Source organism: Podarcis cretensis (assembly GCF_951804945.1).
Source record: "Podarcis cretensis genome assembly, chromosome: 8".
Classification (NCBI taxonomy): Eukaryota; Metazoa; Chordata; class Lepidosauria; order Squamata; family Lacertidae; genus Podarcis; species Podarcis cretensis.
This window is the reverse complement of record NC_137177.1, coordinates 22,259,440-22,276,239: the sequence shown is the minus strand read 5'-3', so window position 1 is coordinate 22,276,239 and position 16,800 is coordinate 22,259,440. Positions and strand designations below refer to the sequence as shown.

Genomic DNA, 16,800 nt, shown 5'->3' with positions numbered 1-16,800 from the left:
AAGTAGACCTTTGGAAAAGTGGGTCCTCTTCTACATCAGTGGGTTCACCTGGCAGTGACAGCATTCTCATCAATGGCAGACAGCAAGGGGCTATCTAAATTTCCCATAATGCCCTGGAGCCATGCCACATCAGGGGCATTATGGGAAACATAAATGATAACTGCCAACCCCACAATGGGTGGTGGGCAGCCATTTTAATTTCCCACAATGCCCCCAGAACAGTGGTGCATTGTGGGAAGTGGAGCTGGCCACCCAGCCAGCACCAATCAGACATCAGCAGCGGGCTGTGCCACAGCGCTGGAGCTGGTAGCTACTCAAGGATGCTGTGCTGTGTGGCACCAGGCCTGAAAACAGCAGGAGGAAGAGCCCAACTGCTAGAACAAAGTTCCTGGACCAAATAGAGCTGAATTGAAGTCAATATTTGGTGTGTGCTTTCCCAAGCCACTTAACTCCAAGGAAGTGGCAACAGGTCCGCATCACATGCTATTTTTGTATACCTGAGAAAGAGGAACAGAAGATTCTCATCTGCTCCATTTCGCTGCTACCCAAAAGCAGAGGCCTCACGTCTAAAAGTGGAGGTCTTTTGCACAAGGATGGGAAAGGCATACTTCTCAGTCCTTCCCAAACATACAACCATACCATCATCATTGCGTTTATTTGTATGCAGCCTTTCCTCAAGAATTGTGTTTATTTATAACCAGCCTTTTTCTCACACCAGGACTCAAGGCAGCTTACAGAAATAAAAACAACACGGATAACATACAGAAAGCTGAAAACCATATACAGGATCATAGAATCTTAGAACTGTAGAGTTGGGAGAGGGACACTGAGGGTCACCAATGCAGGGATTTCAGCTAAAGCAGGCATGTCCAAAGTCTGTTTCGGGGGCCTAATCCGGCCCGCTGGTCGATTTAATCTGGCCCCTGTGGCAGTTTATTTCCTGGGGTAAAATCCTTTAAAAACCCTCAATAACTTCAATCCTAAAAGAAGCTCAACAACTCCAACTCTTAAAAAGGTCAACAACTTTGGTCGGCCCCCACGGCCCTTCACGTCATCAAATCTGGCCCTCTTTGAAAAAAGTTTGGACACCACTGAGCTAAAGCATCCATGACTGATGGCTACCCAACCGCTGCTTAAAATCCCACAATCAAGGGGAGTCCCCACCTTCAGAGAGAGTCCACCCCACTATCAAACAGCTCTCACAGTCAGAAAGTTATTTCTTGCGTTTAGTCAGAATCTCCTTTCTTGTAAGGTAATAGTAATTAAACTATATAAAAATTATAAAACCAAATCTATTAAAATACAGACAGTAAAAACAGCAAAGCACTATTCAAAGCACTTTCCTTTTTAAAAAAGAAAAAAAGTTCCCAAAAGCTTTTCAGAATAAAATAGTCTTCACCTGCCAGCAAGGAGCCAGTTTAGCCTCTCTAGGAAGGTAATTCTAAAGTCTGGGAGCAATTTAAAGAGCCTTACAACAATGCAGTGGTTCAGTTACACTATATTTCTCAATAGAAATATTTTGTAAAGCACAATTTCGTAACAGTAGTAGTAGCAAAATAGTAGTAGCAGCAAAAAGCAACAAAGAACACAGTGTGGAAAACAACATTTCAATATTGTAAATGTACGCTTCAATATTGTTAATGTAAACATTGCACTTCTGGCAGTAGCAGCAGCAAAAATAATAATTTTGAACAGTTTTACCCTGGTCCTAGATATTCTAGTAATGCAATTCATAGGATTAGCTTTGTCTTAGCAATATGAAAAGGTCAAATGAATACAAACTCCAAACAAACAAATGTACCGTAATACCATAAGAATCCTTGGTTTTAGCCTAGTTTTTGAAAGGTGAATTTTGTCCTGGATTTTGCCCCAAAGGGAAACCCCCTCCAGATATTACAACCCTAGCGAAGAGAGAAAAATCCTACTCTTTGAGATCTAGCAACTTGATACTGCAACCAATCTGAAATTAGGCTGTTTTCATCACACAAACATGTGGGCCAAAGTCTCATTTGTTGCTTCAGTAAGTAGTCGATTAAGTGTGTCAGGTACATAGGCCCTGAGCAAAGAGACACAAAACTGGAGGCGGGCTTTGGAAAGTGAAGCCAAAAGGTCAAGCAATGGAACAGATAAGGAGTAGGTGTGTCTTTCCACTATGTCCAATCGAACGAATGCATAAGCCAACCAGTAGGGGCGTGACCCACTTCTAACAAGCAGGCCCTGGTGATAGGCATAACAAGAGCAATACTGTATAAGGAGGAAATGGTAGAAGTTATATGGCAATTGGAATGGGGGGGGGGGCAAGCTGGAACAATTCAATTAGAGTTTGTATGCAAAATATGCAATGGCCCTTTACACCTTCAGAAATGCTGAGTCAATCAGCATGTAAGGTGGGAAACCATTGTCTGTATTCAGGCCCAAACGAAAGGAATTGAATTTCTTGAGAAGTTCTCACGCAGCAGCTTCTCACTGCAGCCTCCCTTTGAAGTTCCTTTGTTATCCTTTCAGGTGTTAGCAGAGTTGACGCGTAAGAATGAAAAGCAAAGTGGGGTGCGCACAAAAAAACCCAAAAAAACCCAAACAGCAATTCAGGGGACGAGTCACTCAGATGCCCTTATAAACAAAAAAGTTTCCTCGCTTTTCTTGGAAAACGCTTGGGAAATTAGCAGCAGCAGGAGGAAGGCACCGCGCGCGCGCGCGACCAGCGGGAACGCGCCGTATTGCGCCACCCGCTCCTCCCCGTCCAGCGCCCTGTGGTTAATTGAGCCATTCGCGAGGGCCACCTCTTTCCAACCGCGTGGCAGCAGATTAACATCCCCTCCGTATTTGCATAACAAAAGGCAGGTCAGGGGCGAGGAATGCGCTCCCCACCGGGGCCCGGGAGTTAATAATAAACAATGCGCCTCGCAATATCTTGGCCGGCAGCCGGCAGCCATCCCTCTGCGCCCTCTCACCCGCTCACGCTTCGCCAATCGCCAGGGGAGAGCAAAGGCTGCAAGAATTCTCTCCTCGCCACCCCCTGCTTTCCACTCTCTCCCTCTGTCCTCGTGTTTGTTTGTTTGCATGCATACACACGTTACGTGCGCGCACGCCGTCGTGTGCAAGATGAACGCCGGCAAAGAGGGTTGTTAGGCGAGCCGGTTTGGAGAGGGAAGGAGGAGAGATGGAGAGATGGAAGAAAGCAAGCAGGTAGACAGGCAGGCAGCGCTTCCCCCCATCCGTCCTTTCCTCCTCCTGCCTTTGCATATGCTGCAAACTCCCGCCATTGTGTTGCAATCCCTCCTTCTTCGGAGATGAAACAAAAACAGGTAGGCGGGACCCTGCGATTCTTCATCTCGGCCCCCTCTTCGCCGCTTTGGAAAAAGCATCCAGGCTGGGGAGGGGGGAGAAGAGCCATTTGGGAGAGCTGGACCAATCAGAGGCACAGGGGCGGGGACTTTGGCTCCGCCCCCTCTCCGGCTTCTCCCTCTCTCTCTGTGTGTATGTATATATATTAAAAAACGCTGAAGTTTAACCTACTTGCAAATACACACAGCGGCGCCTGCGAGGGTTCGGCTGGGAGCCGGAGAAAGAGGAGGCGGAGGAGCAGCAGCAGCCGCAGCCGCCGCCGCCGGAGGAAGGACCCGCCGCTTGGAATTGATGCGGCCGGGCTGGAGGTGCCTTTGCAAGCGCGGCGGGCAGGCTGGCCAGCTCGCTCGTGGGAATAGCAGCCGCGTGTAAGGAAGGGAAGAAAGAGGAGCCGCCGCCGCTTTCCTCCTCCTGCCGAGGTGACTTTCTCAGCCGGGCCATTTGCGAGTTTGCAGCCTTCCCTTCGGATCGCCGCCTTTGGGGTATGTAGCCGAGGAGGGAGTCGAGGAAACCACGGCGGGGAAAGGAGGGTGACATTGGGCTTCGAGAGGCTCCGCAGAGACGGCCACGATCTGAAAACTATTATTATTATTTATTTTGCATTGCCTGCCGTTCGTCGAGGTGGCCAGGAAAACGGGTTTTTTCCTTCTCCTTTCCAGCCCAGCACCAGCCCGAGTTTTCATTTGCGCGGAGCGCTCCTTCGGCGGCATTGTCTTTTGCTCGGGAGCAGGCAGGGAAGGGTTAAACTTGTGTGTTCAAAGTGCTGATCTTTGTGCTGGCGGAATGTGCCGGGGCGGGAGCTGCCTGGAGCCGGCAAAGGGGAGGAGGAGGAGGAGGGAGAGAAAAAGAGAGGGAAGCGGGGAGGGGGGTTGGCCATGGGAAGCGGGTTAGGGAACGGGCGCGCTGCTGCTTGCATTCTGCGGGGCGTATTACCAGCGCCGGGTTCTGCGATCCGACGGCGTTGGGGAGGTTGCAACAGACTTTTTTATTGTCATGCACAAGGTCGCCTTCGTTTATCCGGGATGTAAAACCCATTGCATAAATGCTCTGTTCGCTGCCAGCGGCCTGCTTTCGTATTTGCAAGCTGCTTAAGGTGTCCCGGGGTTGGGCAGGAATGACAAATCGGTGACTTAGGGAAGGTGGCGAGGTAACCAACCTCGATTTCATTGCCTACTGCGTCCTTAGGCGGATCTTCATCCTCCCGTGCGCTAGGGGGCAGTATTGTCGTTCCCCTGTCGCTCCTCTAGGGGGCGCCTAGAGGGGCGCCGTGGCTTGGGTTAAGAGGGCCACCAGCTTAGATCTGTTTTTAAAAGGGGGTTGGATGAGTGCATGCCTGGCCAGTCTGTTAGGATAGGGCAGTGCATCCTGATAATCAGATCCTGTTGGCTGAGTGCATGTCAGCTGGGAAGTAAAGGGGGGGCATCGGTGGAGAGAGATAAAGGTACTTGTTTCTACATACTTGAAGAACAGAATTTTAAAACCTCAGCCTAAGAGTTGTGGATTGAAAGGAGAAGGGATGTATGCTGTGACCTTAAGCACCCATTATTGCACTTTCAAGAACCATGATACATACAAAAGGATTTAGGCTGACAGCCCAAACCTTGTCCCTGAAGCACTAGATAGCCTTGCGGGGGAAAGCCATGGGAAGAAGAGTTGCCCTCACACACCGTTCTTTTCCTTTTCCTCCCCCTGGGAGGCCTAGGCAGAACTACATAGCCTTTGCTCCAGGGTGACTGTGGTGCCCAGGACGGGACTATTTGTTGGGTGGTGACCGTACGCTGCAACATCATGTTGCAGTTCCTCACTCCAACTCATATGGAACCTCCATGTCTCAGAATTGCCAGTTCCTTGGGAGCAGCAGCAACAAGGAGAGGGTTGTGCTTAACAGGCTGTGTTTAACAGCCTTTTTGGAGGCATTTGGTTGGCTGTTGTGACAAATGGGCTGTTGCATTTGTCCTGGCCCAGGAAGGGCTTTGTGGTCTCTTGTGTCCTTGGATGTGTGTCCCCTTCTCAGCTGGCCATGGCTGTTGGACAGTTCTGCCTTAGTGGACACTGTAGCTGCCTCCCATTATAAACTTTTCCTCCACCCCCAAAGCCTCTCTACCACATGACCTGTTAGGGAAGGGGGAGTCCCTGCCATCTGCCACTGTAGATAAGAGAGAGCTTGTAATTCTATATGTGCATGCGCGCGCACACAAAGCACAGTTTCCTTCAGTGCATTGGCTCTAGGCCGTTGCCCTAGCCATGATGGGCACAACCTGGGTCCAGCCGGATGTTGCCACACTTAATGCTCCCATCGCCCTAGACATTGGGCCATACTGACTGAGGCTGATTAGAATTTGGGGGCAGGAATACAGGGAGGGCCACACATTTTCCACCCTGGCTTTAGAACAGTGTTTCCCAAACTTGAGTCTCCATCTGTTTTTGGACTACAACTCCCATCATCCCGAGCTAGTAAGACCAGTGATCATGGATGATGGGAATTGTAGTTCGGGGGGGAAACGGCTAGCGACCCAAGTTTAGGAAACACTGTTTTAGAGAAACAATGTGCACCTGTTAACTCGCAAACCAGGTTTGCCTCTCCGCTGAGTTCTTGGCCTAGCCTACCTTGCAAGGTGGTTGAGAGGATGAATGGTGCAGAAGCCGTGTGTGTGTGTCACTATGAAACACCTTGTCGAAAAGATGTATACAAAATCTAACTTCTGGAGCAGGGGAAGGGGGCACTTGGGAGCCCCATACCCTCTAGAATGGGGCAGCCCAACTTTTCACACCAAGTGGGAAAGTGCTAAGGAGGCTTTGGGAAGGAGGTGGGAATACTCTGGGACTCTGTCAGAGCCTCACACCGCCTTTCCAAAGCCCACTTCCTTGCTTACCAGCTTTGGGAAGGAGGCACCAAGGCTGGGGGCTGCCAAAAAAGGCCTTGACCACCTCACTCTGGACTTATGTGTTGTTATCCCAGGAGCAGGCTTGCATATGTCGTGGCAGCAGTGTTAGAAACTCAGGTATATAAGCTAGACGCCAAATGGCCCATTAAACCACAGTTACAGTCGCCAAAACAGAATGTCTAGTCGCCATTTTTGGGGAAGCGGCTCTAAAGTCTTGATTTTCAAATGATGGGCTGACTGCGATTGATTCTCAGTTGAACATCTGGCTAGTTCAGAGGACAACCTTGAGCTAGGTTAATAATTTGGAGAACTTGAAGAAGAAAAGTCACTTGATCCAGGGACAGTCCACATGTATTCCTATTCCGACCTCTTTTTCTTAACGGTGATTGCTGTTGCTCAGGCTGCACAGAAAAAGCGTTTGGGGTTCTTGAAATTCATTCCAGTTTGTGCAGGTTTAAAAGATAACAACTGAGAGAATCCTACAGGGTGTGGTGTTAGCGTGTGGTCGTAGGATCCCCGGGCACACACCTTTCCAGGTGGCAGAGATATCGGGCGCTGTCCAGCTCCAAGCATCTTCACTTGGTCGCAAGCGGTTGATCGCCAGGGTGCAAAATGCGCCTGGCTAATTTCAAACACTGCATGGTTTTTTGGGGGGACGGGACCCCGTGCCGCTTTGTACGTGACCCTCCTCCTTTTGTCTTCCAGTGCCCAGCTTGCGATGGCTGACCACATGATGATGTCGATGAGCCACGGGGTGAACGGGATGCAGGGCTACCGGATAGGCATGAATGGGATGCAAGGCCCTCCGCAGCAGCAGCAGCATGTGCTAAGGACGCTCCCAGCCAACCACCAGATGATGCAGTACGGAGGCCCTGCCCTGGACGGAGGCATGAGGCAGAGGCCCAGCATCAATGGACAGATGGGGCACCACCAGGTCCCAGGCGCCATGATGTTCAGCAATCCGAGCCAGCAGCAGCAGCAGCAGCAGCAACAACAACAACAACACCAGCAGCAGCAGCAGCAGCAGCAGCAACAATATTTGGGACCGGTGGGCACTCAGCAGCTCATGGCTAGCATGCACTTGCAGAAACTGAACACGCAATACCAGGGCCACCCCCTCATGGGCATGAGCAACGGGCCCATTGGGGCAGGGGTGCCGCAATACAGGATGGGACCCGGGCAGCACCTGGGGATGCAGCACCTGCCCTCTCCAGCCCTGACCTTGAATGTTATGGACACGGATCCCATCGACGAAGAGGTCTTGACGTCTCTGGTCATGGAGCTCGGCTTGGACCGGGTTCAGGAGCTGCCCGAACTCTTTCTGGGACAGAACGAGTTTGACTTCATCTCGGACTTTGTCAGCAAACAGCAGACCAGCGCCATCAGCTGCTGAGGTGGCTCTGCTGTGGGAGCTGGCGCTTCTCTTTGTGGCTTGATCTCCACCACCGCCACCACCACACACCCCTACTTCCTGATCTTCCCCCTGCACAGATCTACAGGCTTTCCCAGGTCACCCTTGCCCCCACCTCCTGGAAATAACAATGGACAATCATTTGGAGGCTTCCCCTCCCCCCCTCTTTTTTGCTTTGCACTGTTGTGCTCCTCTTGTGTAGGGGGAGGGGGGAGGAATCGGAAAGGTGTCTGTGTTGTTGTTTTTTGCAGACGAGACGGCGCAGAGATGGAGTCGTGTCTTCGGGTTGTGCCTATGGCAGCTACAGAATTTCAAGAAAAACAAAATGGCCTTTTTTTTCACCTGCATGGCCTTCTCTCTCCCCCACCCTGCAAAAAACAAAAAAAAACAAAAAACTACCGTCTTGAGTTTGGACTACAAAGGGGGGCAAGTTGCTGAGAATCCACTCCGCTGTTGGCTTTGTCAAGAAAGTCTAGCAAGCCCCTCTACATTCAGTGTCTGGTTTTTATTTTTAAGCCATTCTTTCGCTGAAAGAGTGGGCAGGAGGTAAAAAAAATAAATAAATGGCTTGCTCTTCCTTGTAAGCCTCAATCTCTTTATTGCTCCTCAGTACTGTGGAATTAGCAACCAGTCTCTCTCCTTGACTTGAAGAGATCAGTGCCCTCAGGTTGTGTTTTGTTCTGTGTTCTTTTTTACTTCCATCTTGTTTTTGTTTTGTTTTGAAAGCGAAACTTCAGCGGATGACATTTTGGGGTTCGGTGCAGGGGAGAGTGGGATTAACCAATTGGTTATAAGATCCTTTGACTTCCTTTTCCAGCTACTACAAACACTGGCTTTTAAGATGCCATCGGAGCTCTTCTTTCTCTGCCTCTGAAACCAAATAAAATCCTTGTAATTGTGTATATTACTGATTCTTTTTTTAAAAAAAAAATCTTATTTATCACTTGTGTGTTTCTAGTCCCTATTTATTTGGAAGGGCTCGGATTTATTTGCCTTCTGAGATTATTGGGAAGGGCTAACAATAAAGGCTGGGGAATGCATGCCCCTCCAACACTTCCATGGGGTTTTTGTTCTGCTATCAGTAACTGAGAGCAAGGCTGAAAAAAAAACAAAAACCAGACCCTATCTATCTTATCTCCCTCCCTCCTGGGGCTCAAATGTAAATTCTTAGTTCTTAATTGTGTTTCTCGGAAAAGAGGAAAATAAGTTTGCGGCTGAGCAGCTTGTTTCCTTTCTCGGTCTCATTTCCAAAGGCTTTTGGAAAGTTTGCTGCTCAGGTTGGCAGGCCTCTGGAGCTTCTACTGTCCCCTCTTGTCGCAAGCACACGGTAGCACATCATTGTTGATCGATGAAGTGAGAATGTACAGGTGATTTTTTTTTTTCCAAAATAAAAGCTAAAACCTCAACACTGAACCTGTTTTGTTTGGGTTGTGCCTCTTGCTTTTTAAACCTCCCTGTTTAGAAAATGCAGCGTGGGTCCTGGAAGTGGTTGAAAGTCTCTGGGTTTCCTGTCTTTTTTTCTAAAAAGTGACTTGGGTGAGCTTATGTGTCTCTTGGACAACCCTAAGTCGTCCCGTTTTCTCTACGAAACCACAGCACATGTGCAAAGCTAAGCGAGACTTTCTCGCTTGTCTGGAAACAAGAGGAGGGACTGTTTGCTCAGCACCTCACTTGCACGCAGAAATTCCTAGGTTCAGTTACGGCAGATCCCATTAAAGAAGGATCTCAAAGGAGCAGGTGCTGGGAAGAACCTTTGCCTGCTGGCCTGGAGAGCTGCTGCCAGTCTGTGTACACAATGCTGGGCTCAGTGGACTAGTGCCCTGGCTTTGTATAATACAGCTTCCAGTACATTCAATGACTTCACATGAGTTGCAAGGCGGGGGGGGGCTATATTAAAGATGCCTTTTGAAATTACCTTTACACCTCCCGCTGTCAGCTTCAAATGTGTGTCTTCTATATAGAACTGGCAGGGTAGTCTCTCTGATCTAAATAAGATGAGTCAACAACATTTTGGCGTTTGCGGCCAGACTAAATTTAGGTTTTGTTGGTGTGCCTTGAGTAAAAGGGAAACAGAGATATACTAGCAGTTAACTGCGTTCCTGCATGGTTTGCCAATGTACACAACTAGTAACTCAATCCAGTGCCGGTTCTTTATTCCTACTGTTGTACCACCTGCCGCCAAAAAACCCCACCTATCGTAATTATTGATTAAATTTAGCATTTTAGTTTCTTCCTGTGATAATGGTTTAGTGAGGAGTTGACTTGCTTATCTCAGCAGGTTTGCTGATTCCTGTGTGTCTATATGCCCTGGATTACAAAGCCCTTGTTAACTGGCTGCCTTAATACTTTGTGGTGAAGTGTTTCTGGAGAAGCAGATGGGACAGAGATGTAGAATTCAGAGCAGAGCGAAACAGGGTAGATTTTAGGTCGTTCACATTGAACAGCAAATTAAAATTTTCTCCTGACCTGTCTGTACCCCTGTCTGTGCTGCCATTTTGCCATGCTTGTAAAATTCGATCTTATTGCAACTTCTCAAAAACTGGACACCCCATGTGTCTCTTATGCAAAGTCTAGTGGTGACCTCTGATTGTGTTTTCCTAGGAGCATAGCTTTAATTCCACTTATATCCCTCCTTCCTTCTGAGGTGCTTAAGGTGGCTCTCTGACCCTCTCCACATTATCCTCACAAAAACTCAAGATTTTGGATTCCCCCCACCCTCCTGTGGGCCAGCACAGCTATATTTTGTATGTGTGTGAAATGTATTTATTTTATTCATGAAAACCTCCAAGTGGTTGCATAAAATAACCAATGAAAGAAGATGTGAAAAAACAAGTTAGCCAAGCATTTATTAAAATAAAAACAGCTGTGTTAGAAAAATGAAACAATATATGAAAATGAACACAGCTTCTAATGTATAGTTCAAAACTGCTGATTTTACGCAGTGTACCTGTGATGAAACAATACAGGTTTGTGTTGTGGATAGATCTGCAGTCAAGCAGGAGATAAAACAGTTTTCCTGGATTTCCAGTAAAAAAATGCTATTGGCTCCTGATATTGGCCAGTGTTATGTAGCATTTCCGTGCGCTGCTCTGGTTCGCCATGCTGGCCACATGGCCCGGAAGCTATACACCGGCTGCCTCGACCAATAAAGCGAAATGAGCACCACAACCCCAGAGTCGTCCGCAATCAGGGGTTCACAGTCAGGGGTACCTTTACCATTATGTAGTGGTTAGAGTGTCTGGCTAGGACCTGGGAGGCCAGTGTTCAAATTCCCACTTCGCCTTGGAAGCTCACATGGTGACTTTGGGTCAGTCATTGCCTCCCAGCCTAACCTACCTCACAAGGTTGTTGTGGGGATTAAATGAGGGGGGTGAAAACGATGTACGCCACCTTGAGCTCCTTAGAGGAAAAGGTGGGGTAATAATAAAATTATTTCTATTATTATTATTATTTGTAACCAGCCCATCTGCTGGGTTGTCCCAGTCACTCTGGGCAGCTTCCAACACACACAAAAGCTTAATAAAATGTCAAATATTAAAAACTTCACAATACAAGGCTGCTTTCAGATGTGTTCTAAAAGTTTTGTGGTTCTTTTATCTCCTTGACATCTCATGGGAGGGCGTTCCACAGGGAGGGTTCCACTACCAAGAAGGCATTCTGCCTGATCGCATATAAATGCAATCAATAATTATTGTTCAGATACAGTTACCCTATTACATGCTTGCACTGGAGCTGTAAAACAACAGCTTGGTCTCAGGGTATGACTGAAGCAACTTTCTCCAACCTGATACCATCCAAAACTTCTAGAGGGCACCTAATAGGGGAAGGATGGCCTGCAGGAATGTGATGCGAAGTTATTGAAAGTAAGCAGCTCTGGGACGGCTCAGGATTTGAATAGGAGGCAACAAAGAAATAATTCTTGGTTCCTAGATGTAAAGTATTATGTGATCCTGTGTACAGGGCACAGCAAAAAGTGCAAAATGGGCTGTCAAGAAGAAGTAGCAAGGGTCTCTCTGGTAATGAGCAGTTGGACCTCTTAATACCTGCAGACAAACAACACCTGAAAGAGGAATTGGAAAACAACCACCACCAGGGATATATTCACATTTCCAGGAAATGTACAGTTGTTGCAGAGGAGACACTGTGTGTGTGAGAGAGAGAGAGGGGGGGGGGATACAGTGGTACCTCGGGTTACATACATTTCAGGTTACAGTCTCCGCTAACCCAGAAATAGTGCTTCAGGTTAAGAACTTTGCTTCAAGATAAGAACAGAAATCGTGCTCTAGCGATGCGGCGGCAGCGGGAGGCCCCATTAGCTAAAGTGGTGCTTCAGGTTAAGAACAGTTTCAGGTTAAGAACGGACCTCCGGAACGAATTAAGTACTTAACCCGAGGTACCACTGTAACTTCCAACTTTTGTCATATTTTACTTTGATATATGGCATCTTCCCTCTGTCAGATGAGACCATTTCTCTATCTAGCCCACTCCAGGATTTCAGGGAGAGAGAGAGAGAGAGAGGTGTTTCAAATGGCTTGCAAAACTGCTTCTTTAAACAAAAAAAATAAAACCCAGTTCTGGCACCTCTCAGGTAGGCGCCATTCCAAGAGAACGAGGGAGGCATTCATGGTGAGTTCCAGAGCACCTCTTTTTCTAGAAAAATAGCACTGCATGTAACTTTAGAACTCGTGGGTTTCCGATGAAGCTGAACGTGGACACTTTCAGGGCAGATTTTACAAAGTATTCACGCAGCACATAATTAGACTATGGAATTGGCTCCCATGGGAGGCAGCAATGGCCGCCCATTGGGTTGCCTTTAAAAGAGGATTCGACCAGTTTAGGGGTGGGATAGGGCTATCCATGGCTATTAGCTATGATGGCTGTGCTCTGCCTCCATGGTTGGAGTCTGTATGCTTCCAAATGCTAGGAGCTAGAAACCACAGGAAGGGAGGGTGCTTTTGCTCATGGGTCCTGCTTGGGGGGCTTCTCATAAGCACCTGGTGAAACTAGATGGGCCATCAACCTGATTCCGCAAGGCTCTTCTGTACTCAGATGGAGCGATGATGACCTGACTTGCTAGAAGGCAGTTTCCGATGTTGTGTCTTGGCATGTTTTAAGAAGCCATAGCATCACAGAACAGATGCCAGCGCTGAATCCTGGCTTATTAACACCCCTGGCAGAGCTGTGAACAAATGTTATGACTCCCGAGCTGCCTCCTGCTTTCAATTGCATCATGGATTGTTCTGAGCCCGGTCACCTTTTCTCAGCAGCTGACTAGCGGTCAACATACACAAACCCCAGCCTGCTGCGCAACAACAGGAAACGCTCATGACAAAGGGCCACTTCATGTGCCTCTTGGCCTGGAACAATTGTTCATTGATGGGATTATTCTCTGCTCCTCTCACATGAAGAGACTGCTTCTCCAAACAGCGTTTGGCTTGCTCTAGTTATTGCCAGGTATGTGAACTGGAGCTTCTCTCCAGCTCTTAACAGCTTGCTCTCAGCTTGTTGCCATGATCTCTGTGACTGGGCGCTCAGCACACATTTAAAGCACATGACTTCCCCAAAGAATCTGGGGAACTATGGTTACTTAAGGGTGCAGGGAACTATAGCATTGTGAAGGGGAAAGTACAGTTCTCAGGATTATTGGGGAGAAGCTTTATGCTATAACTTGTTTTAATTTTTATTATGTATTTTGTGGTTTTATATCTTGATTTTATTATGTGAACCGCCCTGAGACCCCTGGGTATAGAACGGTATATTATTGTTATTATTATTGTTATTATTATTAGCAACAATCAGCGCTTTTTCTGGGGGGACGCATACCCCTAAACATTTTGTGAATCTAAGTTTGGCCTCATTGAGGGGCAGTATTTCAATATGAGTAGGAAAATGAGAGTGCCCCTGAACATTTTTTTAGAAAAAAGCACTAGTAATAATAATAACAATAAAAAAAAACATGATATCAATGTATGGTGTGTACGCAACCTGTATCCCACTTCTTCCACTGACATCCCTCCCAAATGTCTGCAGAGATGAAACACATCCACTGCCCCCCAGTTTAACATAGTTTAACAGAGTTTAACAGCAACAGCAGTTTAACAGTTTAACCACAACAGCTCATCATATGCTGAGGAAATAGGTGGATTAATTCCTCTTCTTGTCTGGATCTCTGCTATGCTGGTAATATCCAGCTATGCTGGTACTATCTAGGCTAGTCCTGTGACAGACTATCAGGGTCCAAGAAGAGGCTTCTGCGAAGGTGTGAAACCCACGTTCTTTGCCAGTGGGGAGATTTGAGAACTGAAGCAAATCAGAATACGGCAGGATATCAGCAATCCAACTTGTGGGTTTGAGTGGCGGATCACAATACAGCACATGCAAAAGGTCCCAGGTTCAGTCCCTGCCTAGCATCTCCAGTTCAAAGGACCAGGCAGCAAATGATGGGGGCAGCCAGAGCAGACGCTGTTGGCCAAGACTGACAGCCTGATATGGCAGGGGCGAAACTAGGCTTTATTTCACCTCGGTCAAAGACCCAGTTTGGCACACCGTTCTTGTGCACATTTGTGTACACACACAGGCTGGGAGCCTCAGTGGCGCTCCTCTGGAGGCTTCACCCCAGGCAAAAAATGTGGCTACAGCTCTGGATATGACATAGGGGGAGACAGGTATGACCCAGTGTATTTATTCTGAGAACAAGAGGAGAGGACTACCGGTATATATTGTTTCCTGGAAGCCTCTCGCTGGTACTTGAGTGAAACATGAAACTGAGCAGCATGGACCTTTTGCCTCTTACAGGGTTCTTAAGTCATGCTATCCCAATTTCTTTCCTGATCTCCAAGAGCCAGCAAAGCTGAACATCTCCAGAGAACTCTTAATGCCAATCCACAGGGACAGGAAAAAAGAGCTTCTACCCTATTGAAAAATAAATTCAGAGGGCTGGGGTTCTGTCCACTCTGCAAGATTGCACAATTTTATATTATTTTTACACTGTGTACAGCCTGTGCACACTACCAGCCCGTTCTTGTGCCCTGTTTTCTTTTGCTTTCTTCCTTTTGCTCCAAGGCTCATGTGTGGCACATGTGTGCACATGCATGCACACACCTAGCTGCATGTGCATATTGACACACAGTGCCTGGAGTAAACAGAATAATTGGACTGCCAGGAATTAACTTGCTTGTCATACCACTAAACATTTTTTTTAAAGTCACGTGAGTTGCATAATTAGCATTAGACATTGGGTGTTGTTGTTTTAAGACTATGCTGCCATCTTGGGGCATGCTTCCTTTTGTTTTGTTGCTAGAGCTTTGATATGCTGCCTCAGCACAGAAAGCCCTTCAAGTCCTTAAGATGCTAAAAGGCTTTTTGTTAATTTTGGTGCAACAGACCTTCATAGCTACACTTTTGGAAATTGGAAATTGTCATTCTGCTCAGATCCATGCATAATCTTCTGACAGGACAGGGATGCAGAGAAAGGAGACTGAGAGTATGGCCGTAATATTCATAATAATGATAAATTAAACTATTTATTCACATTTATATCCCGTGTTTTCTCCAAGGAGCTGAAAGTAGCACCCATAGTTTTCCCCACCCTATTTTCACTTCACAACAACCCTTCAAGGGAGGTGTCTGGCCCAAAGTTACTAACAAGCTTCCTGGCTGAGTGGGGATTTGAACAAGGGTCTCCCACATCCTAGTCCAGCACTCTGGCAGTGTAGTGGTCAAGAGCGGTGGACTCGTAATCTGGTGAACTGGGTTCGCTTCCCCATTCCTCCACATGCAGCTGCTGGGTGACCTTGGGCTAGTCACACTTCTCTGAAGTCTCTCAGCCTCTCTCACCTCACAGAGTGTTTGTTGTGGGGGAGGAAGGGAAAAGGAGATTGTTAGCCGCTTTGAGACTCCTTAAGGGGAGTAAAGGGATGCGGGTGGCGCTATGGGTTAAACCTCAGAGCCTAGGGCTTGCCGATCAGAAGGTCGGCAGTTCAAATCCCCGCAACAGGGTGAGCTCCCATTGCTCAGTCCCTGCTCCTGCCAACCTAGCAGTTCAAAAGCACGTCAAAGTGCAAGTAGATAAATAGGTACCACTCCAGTGGGAAGGTAAACGGCGTTTCCGTGCGCTGCTCTGGTTCGCCAGAAGCGGTTTAGTCATGCTGGCCACATGACCCGGAAGCTGTACACCAGCTCCCTTGGCCAATAAAGCGAGATGAGTGCCGCAACTCCAGAGTCTGTCACGACTGGACCTAATGGTCAGGGGTCCCTTTACCTTTACCTTTAAGGGGAGTGAAAGGTGGGATATGAAGTCGAAACTCTTCCTCCTCCTCTTCTTCTTCTTCTTTCCCACTCAGTACGGTAACTCTCAAAGCGGTTTACAGACAATACAGCACAGAAATAAAACAGAAAGTGCAAATCAACACGTCAATGAAAGTGCTTAACATCCGTAATAAAACAAGAACCGATTACTATACAAATTGAACGGGGGATCAGCAGGGATACAGCTGGTTCCTGAACAGGGTGGCAAGGTTCTGAATGAACAATGGAGCTGGGCAATTTGTTCAGATAGTCACTAAAGGAGCTACACTGATTGTCAGCTATGTTTCAGGCTAGAGCCATCAAAGTGCATTAGGTTTTCTCAAACTGGGGTTTAACAAGCTGCAAAGTGGCAAGCCCAGAAATCATCCCTAAACTAGGAAACGCAGGGCGATAATAGGAACTGCATTGCCAAAAACAACTGTCTGTAGGTTAAGCGGCCTTCATCTCCATTATTCTATATTTGATACCTTAGAATTCTTATGACACAAGCCACGGCTGCACAACCCTAGGCAGCGCTCAAATACACAACGCTGCTATTGTTACTGTTGTTTTGTATTGTTTGTATAAGCACAGGCTTCAGCAGCGGGCACGAAACTTAGCGTGCCGAGAATGCTGTTTTTAATTTGTTTGCTTTTAAAAAGCAAGCTCCTAGTCCCTTCTGCTTGGAAATGTGTGAGTAAATACCTGGTGAGGTTTCAGAACCAGAAAGAGGACTTCCAGAGACCAAGGGATACTCCTCCTGAGCTCCTTACCCCTCCCTATGATGAACGTATTAGGCAAAGTAATAAGATATATGCACTTTGGATTCATTTGCATTTATTAATAGGTGACCCAGATTTCAGAATTCCTTGG

General features: G+C 47.4%; 1 protein-coding gene across 1 annotated transcript; it reads left to right on the top strand.

Moving 5' to 3' along the window:
- The first annotated feature begins 3,503 nt into the window (after positions 1-3,503).
- Positions 3,504-9,054, top strand: CITED4 (Cbp/p300 interacting transactivator with Glu/Asp rich carboxy-terminal domain 4). The gene is made up of 2 exons (XM_079989293.1): positions 3,504-3,827; positions 6,936-9,054. The coding sequence occupies exon 2, from the start codon at positions 6,949-6,951 to the stop codon at positions 7,621-7,623; it is 675 nt and encodes a 224-aa protein (XP_079845419.1). The 5' UTR covers positions 3,504-3,827; positions 6,936-6,948; the 3' UTR covers positions 7,624-9,054.
- Positions 9,055-16,800: the final 7,746 nt, after the last annotated feature.

Coding starts and splice junctions, on each gene's coding strand:
- CITED4 (XM_079989293.1), top strand. CDS start 6,949: ATGGCTGACCACATGATGATGTCGATGAGCCACGGGGTGAACGGGATG.